General features: G+C 36.4%; 1 protein-coding gene across 3 annotated transcripts in view; it reads right to left on the bottom strand.

Annotated features, from left to right (window-relative positions):
* Window positions 1–15120, bottom strand: part of EIPR1 (EARP complex and GARP complex interacting protein 1) — a 279220-nt gene that overhangs the window by 199940 nt on the left and 64160 nt on the right. For 2 of the 3 annotated variants that reach the window (XM_056813353.1, XM_001381318.5), the window contains exon 3: window positions 13474–13606. In XM_056813353.1, coding sequence (XP_056669331.1) covers window positions 13474–13543 — 70 coding nt within the window. In that variant the 5' untranslated portion in view covers window positions 13544–13606. Of the gene's footprint in view, window positions 1–11906; window positions 12181–13473; window positions 13607–15120 lie in introns of those variants that run through there. The other variant, XM_056813354.1, reaches the window with a different exon arrangement.

The raw sequence follows: 15120 nt of genomic DNA, 5'->3' as shown, positions 1-15120 counted from the left end.
ACAGAATGTGTTGGTAATTCATTCTTTAGAAGTAAAATTAAGGACCCTCCATAAAGTGGCCCAATTCTTGACTCCAAAAGACTGCTATGTCCAAGTCTTCCATAAAATCACATCATATTACAGATTCTAAGTTCTAAACTTTCTATTTCCCTATTATTTATTGCAACAATCTGAACTCGGTGGGCATTTAACTGTTCTAATACTCATTCACCCTTTTTTGACCTCCTTTTTCATCCTAAAGTAGTAATATTTAAGACCTGATTACAAGTATAAATCTTAAATATTGTGTTAAACAAATTAGTTTAGGATGAGTACCTTACCTACTTCTATATTTAAGATAACTAAAAATTAAATAAAATCTTAAATAGGATAATTAACAGGTTAGATGTATATCAATCAGTCTTATCTTCCCAAAGACCAAGAAAGGGCTTTCATTTTCTGGAGTATCTTTCTGATGCTTAACATGGTAACTGGACATGTAGAAAGTAAACAATTCACTGAATAATGTATGTGTTGAACTAAATGCCTTTCACACAAAGCTAGTTTTGATAGTAACTTGATAATAATTCTCTATTTTAAAAAAGAAACCACTATAAGTATAATAAATAATAATAATATAATAATATATAGCTATAATATGCACCAGTGTAATAGTCATCTCTTTTAATAAATGTCAATAAATAAATGTTTTAATTTTTTTATTAACAGCTCAGTCTAGTCCAATTTTGTAAATGTGGTTTTCAAAGAAGACTAGTGTCCATGGAAATATTTACAAACATTTCTGAAAAATTGAAAAAAGCATTTTAAATTTACTACTTTGTACAACAAATAAAGTTTTTTAGAAGGGACAACTATGATGAAACACTGAAAGTGATACAATCAAAGGAATCTCAAAAGTGACTTCCATAATGTAGAAACAGACTTTTGGTGCCCTCTGTTGACTTTATGTCATTACAATGAAATAATATCTCAGTAAAAGGTAGCGTAGCTCATTTGAGGAAATAATGTAAGTGTGAAAATAATTCACACTTAACAAAAAAATAAAATTCCAAGACTAAGAAAATGCAGTAAAGTCATAGTCATAAAATCTGTATTTAGTAAAAAATGTTAGGATTTTTAAAAACTGCATTTTGGTAGAAATGAGCAAAAAAAAATAAACCACAAGCTTAAAAACACAAAATAAGATCATCTTAAAATTAAAATTAAAAATTAAACTAGTTTAACAATTAGATGGGACAAAATACAAAAATCAATGAAAGAAGCAGGAAGGATTCTCTTTGTCTCCTGGAAGCAGTGAAAGTTCTTTGCTGGGCAGCTATCTATAGCCAAAATAGATAATCCAAAAAAATCATAGGCATTTAACATAATTTGGAATATGATTAGGATATAAAATTTTTAGGTGACACTTACTCATCATTATTAATTATGAGGAGTATCCTAAGCATATGCAATGAATTGTAGAATATCATACCATCTGTTCTTTATCACCAAATTTCTTTTTTCATATTGCAAAGAGTAAAATATTTTTGTGATATCTCCTACCACTGGGCACATTTCTGTTTATTTAGCATTCTGTATTAACTAATAACTAATCTTCATACAAGGCCTACTATGTGCCAGGCACTATGCTAAGGGCTTTACAAATATTATCTCATTAGATGCTCACAACCTTTGAAGATAAGTTCTGTTATTAGCTTCATATTACAGTTAAGAAAACTCGAAGCAAAGAGAAATTAAGGTCCTTGCCCAGGTCAAAAATTAGTAAATGCCTAAGGCTGGATTTAATTAAACTCAGATATCCCTGGTTCCAAGTCCAATGTCTCTCCATTGAGTCATTCTGAAAACCCAAAGAAGTAAAGCAACCTTTGAAAAGTATAACAGAAAAAGAATTGGTCTTACACTGTATTCAATTCCTAGCTGAAATCATGCCATTTATCCAAATTCCACTGTAATGTCTCAGCCAACCCCCAGAGTTTTTAATGGGAAGGTTTTAAGGTTCTTTTCAATATGTCTATGGATATTTCACCTCCCTTGCCTCCAAGCCTTCATCTGTAAAATAGGGATAAAAATTATTACGCCACATACTCTATAGGATTTCTGTAAAGAAAGCACTTTGGAAACCTGAAAGTGACATGTGTGTGTGTGTGTACATTTAACACATACACTCATCCACTAAATGGGCATTTATTAAAAGTTTACTTTAAGACAAGAAGGAAAACACATATTATTATTACTAATATGTTTTTTAAATAAAATTTTCAATTCACTTAGAAATATATTTAAATAATTTATATATTTTTTCTATACTATCATGAATTTTTACTAATCACATTTCATAGATAAAATATAATGGATAATTATAAATACCTATCATTATGATGCCTTGTGCTTATTTATTGCTACCTACATGATAGGAGGTACTATGCAAGGCCCTTTTGAAATATATAGTTTGTTCTATGCAGATTAAATTTTTTTCTATTTCACTACAGAGTAAAATAAAGTCCTGTAAATCTTTGGTATACTAAAAAAACAACATAGCTCTGCAAATAGTTACTTTAGCAAATAGCTAAATTGGGGTAAGGGGATATTTTCACTAGTCAAGGGGAAAAATCATGCTAATTTTGTTTATTGTAGCTATAACAGTGAAAAAGAATATAAGATAAAATGAACTGGTGTGTTAATTTTTGTCATATAACAATATAATTTCTCCACAAATGTGCAAGACTCTTTTAGTGCATATGTTGGCATATAAGGATGTGAATTCTATCATATTCTAATCTTCCATATTGACAGATGTTATATGTTTCAATAAAGAGATAGATTTCAAATGCATTGAACATATCACCCTGATGTCCTCCTTCACAAGCATATCAAAAAATTGGTTTCATCCTTCTGGTTCCTTAGAAAAAGAATGGGCATTCTCTTACTGAGAAACTAACTTCTTACCCCATCTCTCTCTGATAATGTCACATACTGACCTAGTTGAAAACTGATGTTTTCATGATGAAAAATGATGATACACTAATCACCATTTACTTTAAACCCAATCTGCAGTGAGGCAGAAAATAAACCATAGAATCTAATGTCTATACCACTACTATAAAAGCAGGACTATAAGTTAATGAAGAATGAATCCTTCCTTTCCCGATTTCATACTGTGGGTTTTTAAATTAATAGTCAATAACTAAGTATTATATTTTATAAAGTTTTATTAATAATAACTAAAACAAAAGAACTGCCTGACTTCAGCCCGGTCACAGGTTTAAAAAAGGACCAGGGAAGATTTTTAGCCTCTTAAATACAATCACTCAAAACATGGGGACTCAGGAAAATGGAACCCTGGGAAAAAACTTTCTGGGAGATGAAGTCCAAAGGTTCAAAATCTCCATTTATACAATTTCTTGAAGGTAGGAAAAAATCCAAAATTATTTCAAATCATTCAAAGTCTGCCTTTTTATTCAGTAAGTACTGACCAGATTCAAGTAATTAAAGTCTATAGCAACAGGACATGAATCCTAGAACCTCATGAGCTAATAAGTAAGCTTCAAAATGAACAACTGGTAAACACTCCCAGAAAGCAGACATCTCAGGAGATGTCTGAGAAAGAATTGGCAAGCTTCTTCAATTGGTCTGCCATTTTACAAGGAAAGATTCATCTCAGCTGACCTGTCTGCCACCCTCTTGACCCCAAAAACAAACCACCACCATCAGGAAACTCACAAAAAGCATAGCAAGTTGTATAAAAAGGAAAAATTCTATGTAAGTTTATATACCAAATCTTGGGAAATGTTTCTAGGGATTGATGCCTTAATAACCAACCATCAACCTGGCCTATATCATCCCTATCCACCACTCCCTCACCAAGAAACACTCCTCTCAGGATATAATCTACTGGTCTTACAGTTAGACAAAATATCAAAATAGGAGGCCTTCTAACTGCCTAACAGGATCAAAGAAAGGAAATAATAACAACTGGAGATGGGAGGATAAAAGAGTTTTAATAGAGAAGCACCAGAGTGAATAAGAAACAAGTTACTGTGGTCAAAATAACAACTATCATTAATGTGTCTCACTTTTTTATTCCAAATTTGGAAACCTCTGTGAAAAAGTGACCAACCAAAAGATACAAAAGTCTCCATCCAAAAAAGACCTGCTTCTAGGCAAAAAACTTCAGGAAAAAAAAAAAGCAACACATGAGAAATGCTAATTAGCAAATATGTAGAACCTAGGATAATTCTAATCCTTTGAAATACCTTTTAATGGCATGACAAATTAGGACATGAATTTTAAGCAAATTTAGTGGTATTCTATTTCCACCATGGTTGCATACTGCAGCAGTCCACCCATAGCTATGGGCAAGGGAAACAGTTAGTATGTACAGAGTGGCTTAGAAGAGAGTATGCTTAGTCTTGTGCATGGCTGGGAAAGGCTCTGACCCTTGACCCCAGCTTCCCCCAGGTTAGGCAGGAAAACAGGTTTCTTTGTACTCACCTGGCTAAGAGAAACCACACCTATACCTTGTCATTAACCAATGATAATCATCCCTATGTATTGTGTATATTTGCATATCAAAGAGATTAAATGTAGGACCACAGCAGGCTCCGCCTTCTCTCTCTTCCTCACTTGGATCTCAGCTCTCACTGATGCTTGTCTTTGCTGGAGCTTGGCCTCTGGCCAAGCTCCATCTTTGATTCCTTTCCTGATCTACCTCTCCCACCTGGGACCTGGTACTTTCTTTTCTCTATCATGTCTCCGACCTGTGTGGTATTAAATTTGGATCACTGGACGGGTACAAGCCTTCTGAGTAGTCCACTGATTAGAGTTTCTGCTGTGGCTCCTTGATAATTAATAAGGCCTGGATTTCTGACTCATTCCTGCCACTTCATATCTCTACTTTGGCTCCGCCACCCCCCTCGCGGCATACAGAACTTCTATCCTTCCTCTATCTTCCTATGTTGAGGCTTCTCGCGGGTTCGAGGAAGCTTCACATACATTTTAATTCTCATCTTAATTTACTCAAATGTGAGCTTAAAAATTTATTTGAAGGATACACATACAAAATTAAGTTAACTAAATGTTTCTTAACATTGTTCTTTTTTAATCTTTGCTCTTAAAGAGCTCTAAATACTTTTCAAAAGTCCATCCATATTAGAGGGAAGTTCAGTATTTAATACTCTTGAGTAAAATAATTCCCAAGAGCTTAACAAATATAGGTCAAGAAGAGGAACAGCATGATGTGATAGAAAGAATATTAGATTTAGAGGCAGGAAATATCCAGGGTCAAATTCTACCTCTGACAATTAACTACATATACTTGAGCAAGTCATTTAACCTCTCAAAGACTTAGTTTACTTATTTATAAAATGGGGATAACATTAACTACCTTGCAGTTATGAGGGTCAAATGAGATAACGTGTAAAAAGTGCTCTCAAAACCTCAGAATGCCAAATAAATGTTCTTATAATGATTTTGGCTACTCAAAGGCCAAAGAACTAAACACTCTTTTATTTGGAAAAGAATAATAACATTATAATTACCTCCCCCCCAAAAAAGGGGGTGGGTGGGAATATGTTCAACTGATTTTTTGTTTTGCTTCTCTCTCTGATGGAATACACTTTTAGGGAAGATGGCAGTGTCCCTATTCCAAAAGCTACAGATGATGTGTTGGGAAAGCTTGTCACTTCTACTAGTAACCCACGCTACAGACAGATGTTGAACTAATAACTTCTAAATTCTCTTCCAAATCTAAGATATTAAAAGAGAGAGAAGCCTTCAACAACCTTGGATCTGACCATGTGTTCTAGGGAAGTCATTTTCATGTTTTGGTTTAAAACTAGTCAGATTTACCTTCCTAGATAAAAGATTAAAAAGTAGAAGAAAATTACTGGATGATAAAGCAAGATGCCTATAAGAACTGCTGAACATAGCTAATCAAAAAAGTACCAGAACTATAAATATGTCTTAGGAAGATTATTCAAAAATTAAAAATTCAGGGTAAATTGAAAATTTCTACTCAAATCTGAAGAAAACCAGTGCATTAAACTGAACTGGAAAAAAAAAATTGAAACAATTAAAAACTAGAGACAAAGTAACAATTAGAAAAATTAAATTAAAGCAATTTTGTGGTTTTATTTCATATCCACTTTACTGGCAGAGGTGAAAGTAGAGAAGAATGACAAATGTTGAAGATGAAAAGGAAAAATAGGCACAATAATGCCCTATTGTTGGAGCTATGAATTTGTCTAGCTATTCTGGAAAGCTATTAATACCCCAAATATCAGCAAATTGTGCTTACCTTTTGTCCTGGCAATACTGTGTATAGGTCTATACCCACAAAGAGAGCATATTTATATGTATAAAAATATTTACAGCAGTTCTTTTTATGTCAGCAAAGAATTGGAAGTTGAGTGGTTATCCACGAACTGGAGAAGCACTAAGCAAGTTATAGTATATGAAGGTGATAGAATACTATTGAGCTGAAAGAAATGATGAAATACTTTCTGAAAAATACGAGAAGACTCACATGAACTGATAAAAAATGAAGTGAACAGAATCTGAAAAATAATTAATACAATAACAATATTGTCAAAATAAAAAATTCTGAAAGAATCAGAAACTCAAATTAGCATAATGACCAACCAATTCCAAAGGGTTCATTCATGATGAAACATACTATCACTTTTAAATAAAAAGCTGAAGGATTCAGAGTCCATAATGAAATATATTTTCTATCTTTCTTTCTTTTTTGAACATAGCTAATGTGGGAATTGTTTTGTTTGACTATACATATTAGTAAGGAGTTTGCTTTTTCTTCCCCTCTCAGTAGGTAAAGGAGGGAGGAAAATTTGGTCATCTTTTCCTTTTGGTCAGATTGTCTTTGGAGGTCATCTTTCATCTTCTTCACCTCATCTTTCATCTGCTTTGCCTCATCTTTCATCTCCTTTGCCTCATTTTCCAGCTGGTTGATTTTGGCTTTCAAGACACTATTTTCTGTTTCCAGATGACTTATCTTAGTTTTTAAGTTCTTTTCACAATTGTCTTCAGCCTCTCTTAATTGTGTTTTGAATTGCATTTTGAGTTCTTCCAAAGCCTGTATCCAATTCACTGGGATTTCTGATTTTTCCTTTGCTGGGTCCTCCCCCTCTGTTTCATTCGCTCTTTGCTCATTACCTGTGCAGAAGCTGTCTATTGTAATTTCTTTCTTCTTTTTCTGCTGTTTGCTCAAGTTTACCCCTTCTTTGCTCCCCATATTTGGCTGTGCTCTTGCTCCTTTCATTTTGTGCTTTGTCAGATCTCTTGGTACAGTCTCTAGGGGAGGAATGTTAGCTTCCCTGTCCTCTGGAGACTTTTGATTGGATTGAGTTCAACTGGGCTGGGCTGTATGTGGTATGAAGCTCTGAGGCTCTGAAGACTCCTGGAAGGCTGGGCCGCCCAGGCTCTCTCCAGTTCTCTCCAGCTGCTTCTCTGCTATCCACAAGTGCCTTTGCCCACCTCCCTAAACTCTGAGGAGTTCTGATGGGATTAGATTTAACTGGATTGGTCTGGATGTGCCCCGAAGCAATGGTGAGACTGGAGCCAATGGAGGGACCCAGCCACGGCCCTTTTCTCCCTGGCTTCCTCCCCGCTGTCCAAGCTGGATGCTCCGAGCCCGGCGCCCCACTGCTCACAAGGTAGACCCTGAAAACCAGCCCCTTTGCGTGCTCAGAGGTCCCCCCTACTGCTGGGGGCTCAGCCCTCTGGGTTGTGGGGGAGGGGTCCTGGGACCTACCCTCTGCCTTCCCCTTATCCCTGAGTATTCTCGGATTCCGGCTTTTGGGGGGTGTACCTTTTGATTTGAGACCAGAAGGAGGGTTCCCCGCTTCTGTCCTGTTGTTCAGATTGAATTTCGGTGCCCTAGGAGCATTCAGTCTGTATCTGTTAAAGAAGGGTCTTCCACAAGGTCTGAACTGTTGCTGCTTGCTAAGCTGCCATCTTGATTCCTGCTAAGATACTTTTAAAAGAAATTATTCCTCGCTTTGGCCTACCAGCACTTATTGATTCCGATAGAGGAAGTCACTTTACTGATTCTGTCCTAAACCAGATATATTCTTGCTTGGGGGTAACTCCCAAATTCCATGTTCCATATCATCCTCAGAGCTCAGGCCAAGTGGAAAGGATGAACAAAGAACTTAAAACAATGATTGGAAAATTAAGCACTGAGATGCATTTAAAATAGGCTGAAATTCTCCCTCTGGCCCTATTTTATCTTAGAAGCAGGCCTAGAGGAGATCTATGCATCTCACCATTTGAGATGCTTTTTGGACATCTGCCTATACAGGCTAAACCTTTTTCCCCTGCATATACATCACGGGAAGGAAGAGTCTTCCATGAGGTCTGAACTTTTGCTGCTTGCTAAGCTGCCATCTTGACTCCGCCCCCCCCCCAAAATGAGGGAGGAGAATTTGGAAATGAAAATAGAACTGAATTATTTTTTTTAATTTTAAAGAATAAAATAATATTAATTATTTAAATTCAACTCCACCTTTCTTAATAATGGAAATTTGTTTGTGTAGAAATGAATTTCTCTTTTTCTTTATCTCAATGATATCTTTGGAAGTTTAGATGTTTTGTCCACCTGATAGCAACTTACCCTACCTGAAGGGGAAAGTGCTTTGTAAGAAATAAACTGCCTCCTGAGGTGATTTTTTAACAATAAATCCATACAAACCTAAGTCCAACAAATATCATTAAATGTCAAAGTTTGTATAAGGTGTCTGAAGGAAAAAAGGAAAAAGAAACTTGGGGAGATTTCATCAAGAGACTATTCTAAAAGATGAGATTATCTGGAAAAAAATCCCAATAGTTGACAATAATAAAGTAAATGCCAACAAGATTCTTTTAGAAATGAATTTTTGGTCCTGAAAAAGAGGAGCGTCAAAGAAGACAAAGGCAATGCTAAGTGGAGACAAAGTTGTGGAGAGATTTATAGAAAATGTGTAATGTTAATAAAAGAGAATTTGAAAATTCAAAAGCAACCAAATTAGGTAAAAGAGAATAATGTTGGCTAAACAGATGGGAAAAGGGTAGCAATACCTATAATGATACTTTCATGGACCTAGAGAGTGAGAAAGAGGAAAAGTGAAATAACAGATAATAAACAGTATATACAAAAACCCTCTGAATGGCATATTAAATGGAAAAAACAATTTTTAGACTTTGAATAGAAACATGAGGACTTTGTCCTAGCATAATTATAGCAGAAAATGTAATTAAAGGACTTTTTCTTTCCAAAGACAAAAGCTTGATATAGCAGACATTATTGACAGTGACAGAGAAAGGAGAATAAGGAAGAGGCACAGTCAGCTTAGTCTCACAAATGTTTAGTTTGACACTACTGGGAATCATCCAGAGAAGCAAAGGATTAGACAGAGAACAATAGACTAGAGGGGAAAAAAGTATATTTAGGGCACATTAACATAAATGTTGCATAGTTTTTAAAAAGAAATTACTAAATAGTATTTGAAACACTCCTACACTGTTATTATCTGCTAACATATAAACACACCTACAAAAAAGGAAACAAAAATCACTTTTTATATACTCCTAGATAGCTTGCATTTAATTATGTGTGCACCAGCTTTCTTAAACTTTTATCAACCAACCCCTAGACCGGGAGTTCTTAACCTTTTTTGTCTTCTGAATCTTTTTGTTGAAGCATATGGTCCCTTAACAGAAAAACACTTTTAAGGACATAAAATATATAAGAAACTAATTGTAGACTTCCGGGTAAACACGGCGGCAATCTAGACGCAAATTGCTTCCTCTCCCCCAAAACAAATGAAATAGACTACCGCAAAAAAGCATAAAAAAATCATCTTTAAGAGGGACTCTCCAGCAGCCCACAGCAACAAAGGTAAATGGGGACTGAACACTTCCACACTATAAAAGGGAGAGAAAGCTCACTGCCAAGCATGAGCTGAGCTGAGCTGAGCTGCCCTCCCCCACCCCAGAGTAGGGACCAGCCCACTCATCTGAGACAGGGAGTGAGTAAGGAATATCTCTGCAGTGAGTAGGGAGCACTCCTTGGAATCTAAAGAGGACTCCCAGAGAACTACCCATCAGAGCGGTTTCAAATTTAAAAAGTTTTGTACAAACAAAACCAATGTAACTAAAATTAGAAGGGAAGCAACAAAATGGGAAACAATCTTCATAACAAAAACCTCAAAGGTGTAATTACTCAAATTTATAAAGAGCTAAAGCAATTGTACAAAAAAATCAAGCCATTCTCCAATTGATAAATGAGCAAGGGACATGAATAGGTAGTTTTCAGTCAAAGAAATCAATACTATTAATAAGCACATGAAAAAGTGTTCTAAATCCCTGATAATCAGAGAGATGCAAATCAAAACAACTCTGAGGTATCACCTCACACCTACCAGATTAGCTAACATGACAGTGAAGGAAAGTAATGAATGCTGGAGGGGATGTGGCAAAGTGGGGACATTAATTCATTGCTGGTGGAGTTGTGAATTGATCCAACCATTCTGGAGGGTAATTTGGAACTATGCCCAAAGGGCGATAAAAGACTATCTGCCCTTTGATCCAGTCATAGCATTGCTGGATTTGTACCCCAAAGAGATAATAAGTAAAAAGACTTATACAAAAATATTCATAGCTGCGCTCTCTTTGTGGTGGCCCAAAATTGGAAAATGAGGGTATGCCCTTTAATTGGGGAATGGCTGAACAAATTATGGTATATATTGGTGATGGAATACTATTGTGCTAAAAGGAATAATAAAGTGGAGGAATTCCATGGAGACTGGAATAACCTCCAGGAAGTGATGCAGAGTGAGAGGAGCAGAACCAAGAAAACATTGTACACAGAGACTGATACATTGTGGTACAATTGAACATAAGGGACTTCTCCATTAGTCTCAATGCAATGTCCCTGAACAACCTTCAGGGACCAAGGAAAAAAAAAACACTACCCACAAGCAGAGGATAAACAGTGGGAGTAAAAACACCGAGGAAAGACAACAGCTTCACTACAGGGGTGAAGGGGATACAATCGAGGAGAGACTCTGAATGAACACCCTACTACGGAAACCAATAGCATGGAAATGGGCTTGGGTTGAGGATGCATGTGACACCCAGAGGAATCACGCATCGCGAATGGGAGGGGTGGGGGAAGGGGAGGAAAAAAAAAGGTGATCTTTGTTTCTAATGAATAATGTTTGAAAATGACCAAATAAAATAATGTTTAAAAAAATAAGGAACTAATTGTACGGAAATATGATTATCAAAATATCTTCTAAAACAAGTTCACAGACCCCCTGTTAAAAATCTCGGTTGCAGATTAAAGCTGCCCAAGGTGCTAAATAAAAGCATATGGCAAATTTGAGATTCAGGCTTTTCTTTTTAAGTATCTCAGTAATACAACTGATTTCTGAAAACATCTGCTCATAATACAATAATCTTTAGGTACATATAAATCAATAAACATTTATTAAGGACCATGCTAGATACTAGATCCTTACCCCAAAAGAAGATAACATTTACATACATTTATACATGTATACACATATGTGTACATTATATAGTATGTATTGTGTACATAATACATATATTACATAATACATACATACACAATATACGTGTGTGTATTATGTGGGGGCATATGTATGTACAAAATAGTTACAAGGTGATGGTAATGGCATCAGAAACGGAAAATCTTCATGGAAAAGGAAGCCTTGAGATAAGCCTTGAAATAAACGAAAGATTCTAAGAAAAAGAAGTGAGAGACAATGCATTCCAGGCATGGAGGACAATCAGTGCAGAGGCATGAAAATGGCAAGTAGCATATCCTGTGTGAGAAATTATAACTTCATTAATTCACAGATCTTTAAAAGATGAGTTTTTGTTCTTACCAATTTCACATTGTGTTGTAGTGTAAAAATGGAGATTTGAATCCTGGACTTTAATCCCCAGAAGTCCTTGCTCTAGTTCCCGAGATGCCCTCTAATCTCACTGAGATTTTCACCTGGGCAAGATCAAAATTTCTATTTAACTGGCTGTAAAAGTCTACTGATTTCTCTTCCTACTCCCGCTTCCAAGCAGACGCGACTCTCCACCTAGCAGGCAAGATGTGAGTGGCTGTGAATGGACTCTCTGGGCCTAGACACATGCTTTCATACTCTGTATTTTCTTTAGTTCCTAATATTTAATAAACCTCATAAAATATAATATTTCTAGCAGAGAGAAACTAATTTTTACCTGCCACAGTTTGGCGATTATAATCTTAAGAGTAGGAAGGAGATAAGTAATAGAATATATTTTTATAGATTAGCTATAAGAAGAGAAGAAGAAATTTGGATACAAACACTGGGAGAGAATTCTGAGGAGAGGAGGACTGTGGGAGTTTTTACTGGCTATTAACAGTCATTTGCACTCTCTGCCTGGATTTCCACCAACCTGGAAGGTTTTGCTCTGAGAGATTTTCCCTAGATAGTCATAGTTTCATGGAGAAATTATTGACTTCTTGATTGAGAATCTACTTTGGAGAGAACTAATTTTCCTGAGTACAGAGATCATCTGCCAGTGATCCATCTGCCAGAAATCCTCTTTGGCTAAAGTAATCCAAAGATTTTAATCTGGGACTTTGGGTTACTTAGTGAAGTCAAACCCAGGCTTTCCCTTTCCTTTACTGTTGATCAGTAGTGGGAAGATCAGGTTAGAGTCAGATAGCATTTGGTTTATTAGATAAGAGCTTGGAGCTGTAGGCAGGGCCCAGAGAAGAGAAGAAAGACTCTCTTTTTCAAGAGACTTAAAAGTTGGGTGGAGCTTAGTTTTTAAGTGTTAGGATCTTACCCAACAGTTTTCCTTACTCCCTCTATAAAATAAATTTTGTTTTATAAGCCAAGGAGTTTATACTTTACTGGCCCTGGGGAGTTCCTGGGTGGGTTGAATCATCTCATATTCCTCTAGGACAGTTCCCTATTACAATTTCCATTGGGAAATGACTGGAACAATGAGTAAACAAAGTCTGACGCGGGATGATCTGGTAGAACAGGTTCAGGACTGGAACAATGTGAGATACTTGTAGAACACAGGGCAATTAATAAAAAGAGGTTTACTTAGCCCCAGCAGGGGAAAGATTGTGAGCATTTATATTACGTGGCAAGTATGCAGCACTAATTGGGTTGGGCACCAACCTCTCTGCCTCTATGTTACCTATGATCATCTGACAGTCAAAAGTCTGGGAAAGGAACTAATATGTTGGGGTTTTTTTGTACCAAGGAAGCTACTTCAACAACCCAAGTATTTAATCCACTGAGCCAATTAAGTCCCCAGGGCATTTTCAATATCTTTTAAGAAAAACACTAATTTAGTCTGACATATGGGCCTTGGAGTAGTGCTCCTAAGCCAATGGGTAAACAATCCTAAGTGTATCTGTCTCCTAGACATGTACATATATCAAAATAAATATAAACTTACTTTGATTGTAGCAGGTTGCTAGCACACCTTTATCAGCTGGACTGGCACTAATGTGCCAAATTTCACCCATTTGATGAAGCAGAACATTTTTGTTTATAATATTATTTTCATCATCAAAATCTATGATGTGGATCTACAAATATAATAAAAAAAATACATTAGGATTTCAAACATTCTCCTGTGAATCTTAATATCATTTCATGTAATAATTAAATGGAATTTTAATGATATACACTTTAATTAAATGTTATTTTTTTAATTAGTAGAATTTATTTTTAGGTATTTCAGCCCTTCTCTCCCCTCCCTTTACCCCCAAAAAGTATCATCTGGTAAACAGTTAGGAATATATAGATTATGTCTTTCACATTTCCACTTTTCAGTTCACTCTCTTGAAGTGAACATTCACAAGTTATTCTACAAATACTAAATCTGTGATTGTATATAATGTTCTTCTCTTGGTTCTAATTGTTTCACTCCTCATTTCCACATGTAGCTCTTTCCAAGTTTTTTTTTAATTAATCTTCTCTTTGTTTCTTATGGTGCAATCATATTTCTATAACAGTAATGAACCCCAAATTGTTCAATCATCCCCCAATTGATGGATATTCCCTCCATTTCCAGTTCTTTGCCACCACAGAGACCCTCTAAGTATTTTGGAACATATAGGTTCTTTTCCTTTTTCTCTGATCTCCTTGAGAAACAGACCCAGCCATAGTATTGCAACTATTATTCTTTTATAACATTTCTGTGATTTTATTCACAAAGTATTCCTCACAAAAGAAAGGTATTGGTTCAGTTGGAGTTGACAGAGACCTTCCATATGCCAGACCCAATTCTGAGCCCCAGGGAGAAAAAGACAACAGAAAAAGAAATAGTTCCTGCCATCAAGGTGCTTTCATTTTATGGGGGGGGAGATGCATTCATATGAATAAATACAAAATGCATACATAATGATTTGGGGGAGGGACACTAAGAACCAGAAGGGAAAAGCTCTGAAAAGACTCTTGAAGGAGGCAGCACGTTAGCTGAGTCATGTTTACACATAAGAATAGAGGCAGAGGTGAAGAAAAATTATTCTAGATATAAGAATATGAAAAGACCTAGAAATGGTGGATGAAGTATTAAATTTGGACAACAAAAAATAGCTTTCTTTTGCTGTACTAAAGATTTCTATGAATCAGTGATGGCAGCCCTTTTAGAGATGGAGTGCCAGACCACACCCCTGTCCCACCCATCCCCTAGACCAAGGGCAGGGCTGCCCCCCCAGAGACTCCATGCTATGATCCTCCCCCTCACCTAGTGCCAGTCATGCCACACATACCCCTTATTCCACATAGTAAAGGAAGAAAGCTCTCCTATTGGGCTGCTGGACAGAGGGGTGGGTGAAGTGAGGAATGTCCTCAGGGAGTGGAGAGAGAGGGAGGGGAGTGGAGAGAGAGGGAGGGGAGTAGCCCTAGAGCTCTGTGCCCGTCCAGCTCTGCTACCTGTGAGCTGTCCAACTCACCCCCATGCGCTCCCACTGGCTGCTGGGCAGAGGGGCAGTTGATGTGAAAAAAATGTCAGCAGGCACAGTGGAGAAGAGGAGAAGAATACCTCTGCCCAAGTCCCTTTGTCTTGCTTGTAAAGACAGGGGGATGAAGGTAAGGG

The sequence above is a fragment of the Monodelphis domestica genome, chromosome 1, assembly GCF_027887165.1.
Source record: "Monodelphis domestica isolate mMonDom1 chromosome 1, mMonDom1.pri, whole genome shotgun sequence".
In the NCBI taxonomy this organism is placed as follows: Eukaryota; Metazoa; Chordata; class Mammalia; order Didelphimorphia; family Didelphidae; genus Monodelphis; species Monodelphis domestica.
Note: the sequence above shows the minus strand (reverse complement) of the source record. Positions and strands in the feature narration are given on the sequence as shown.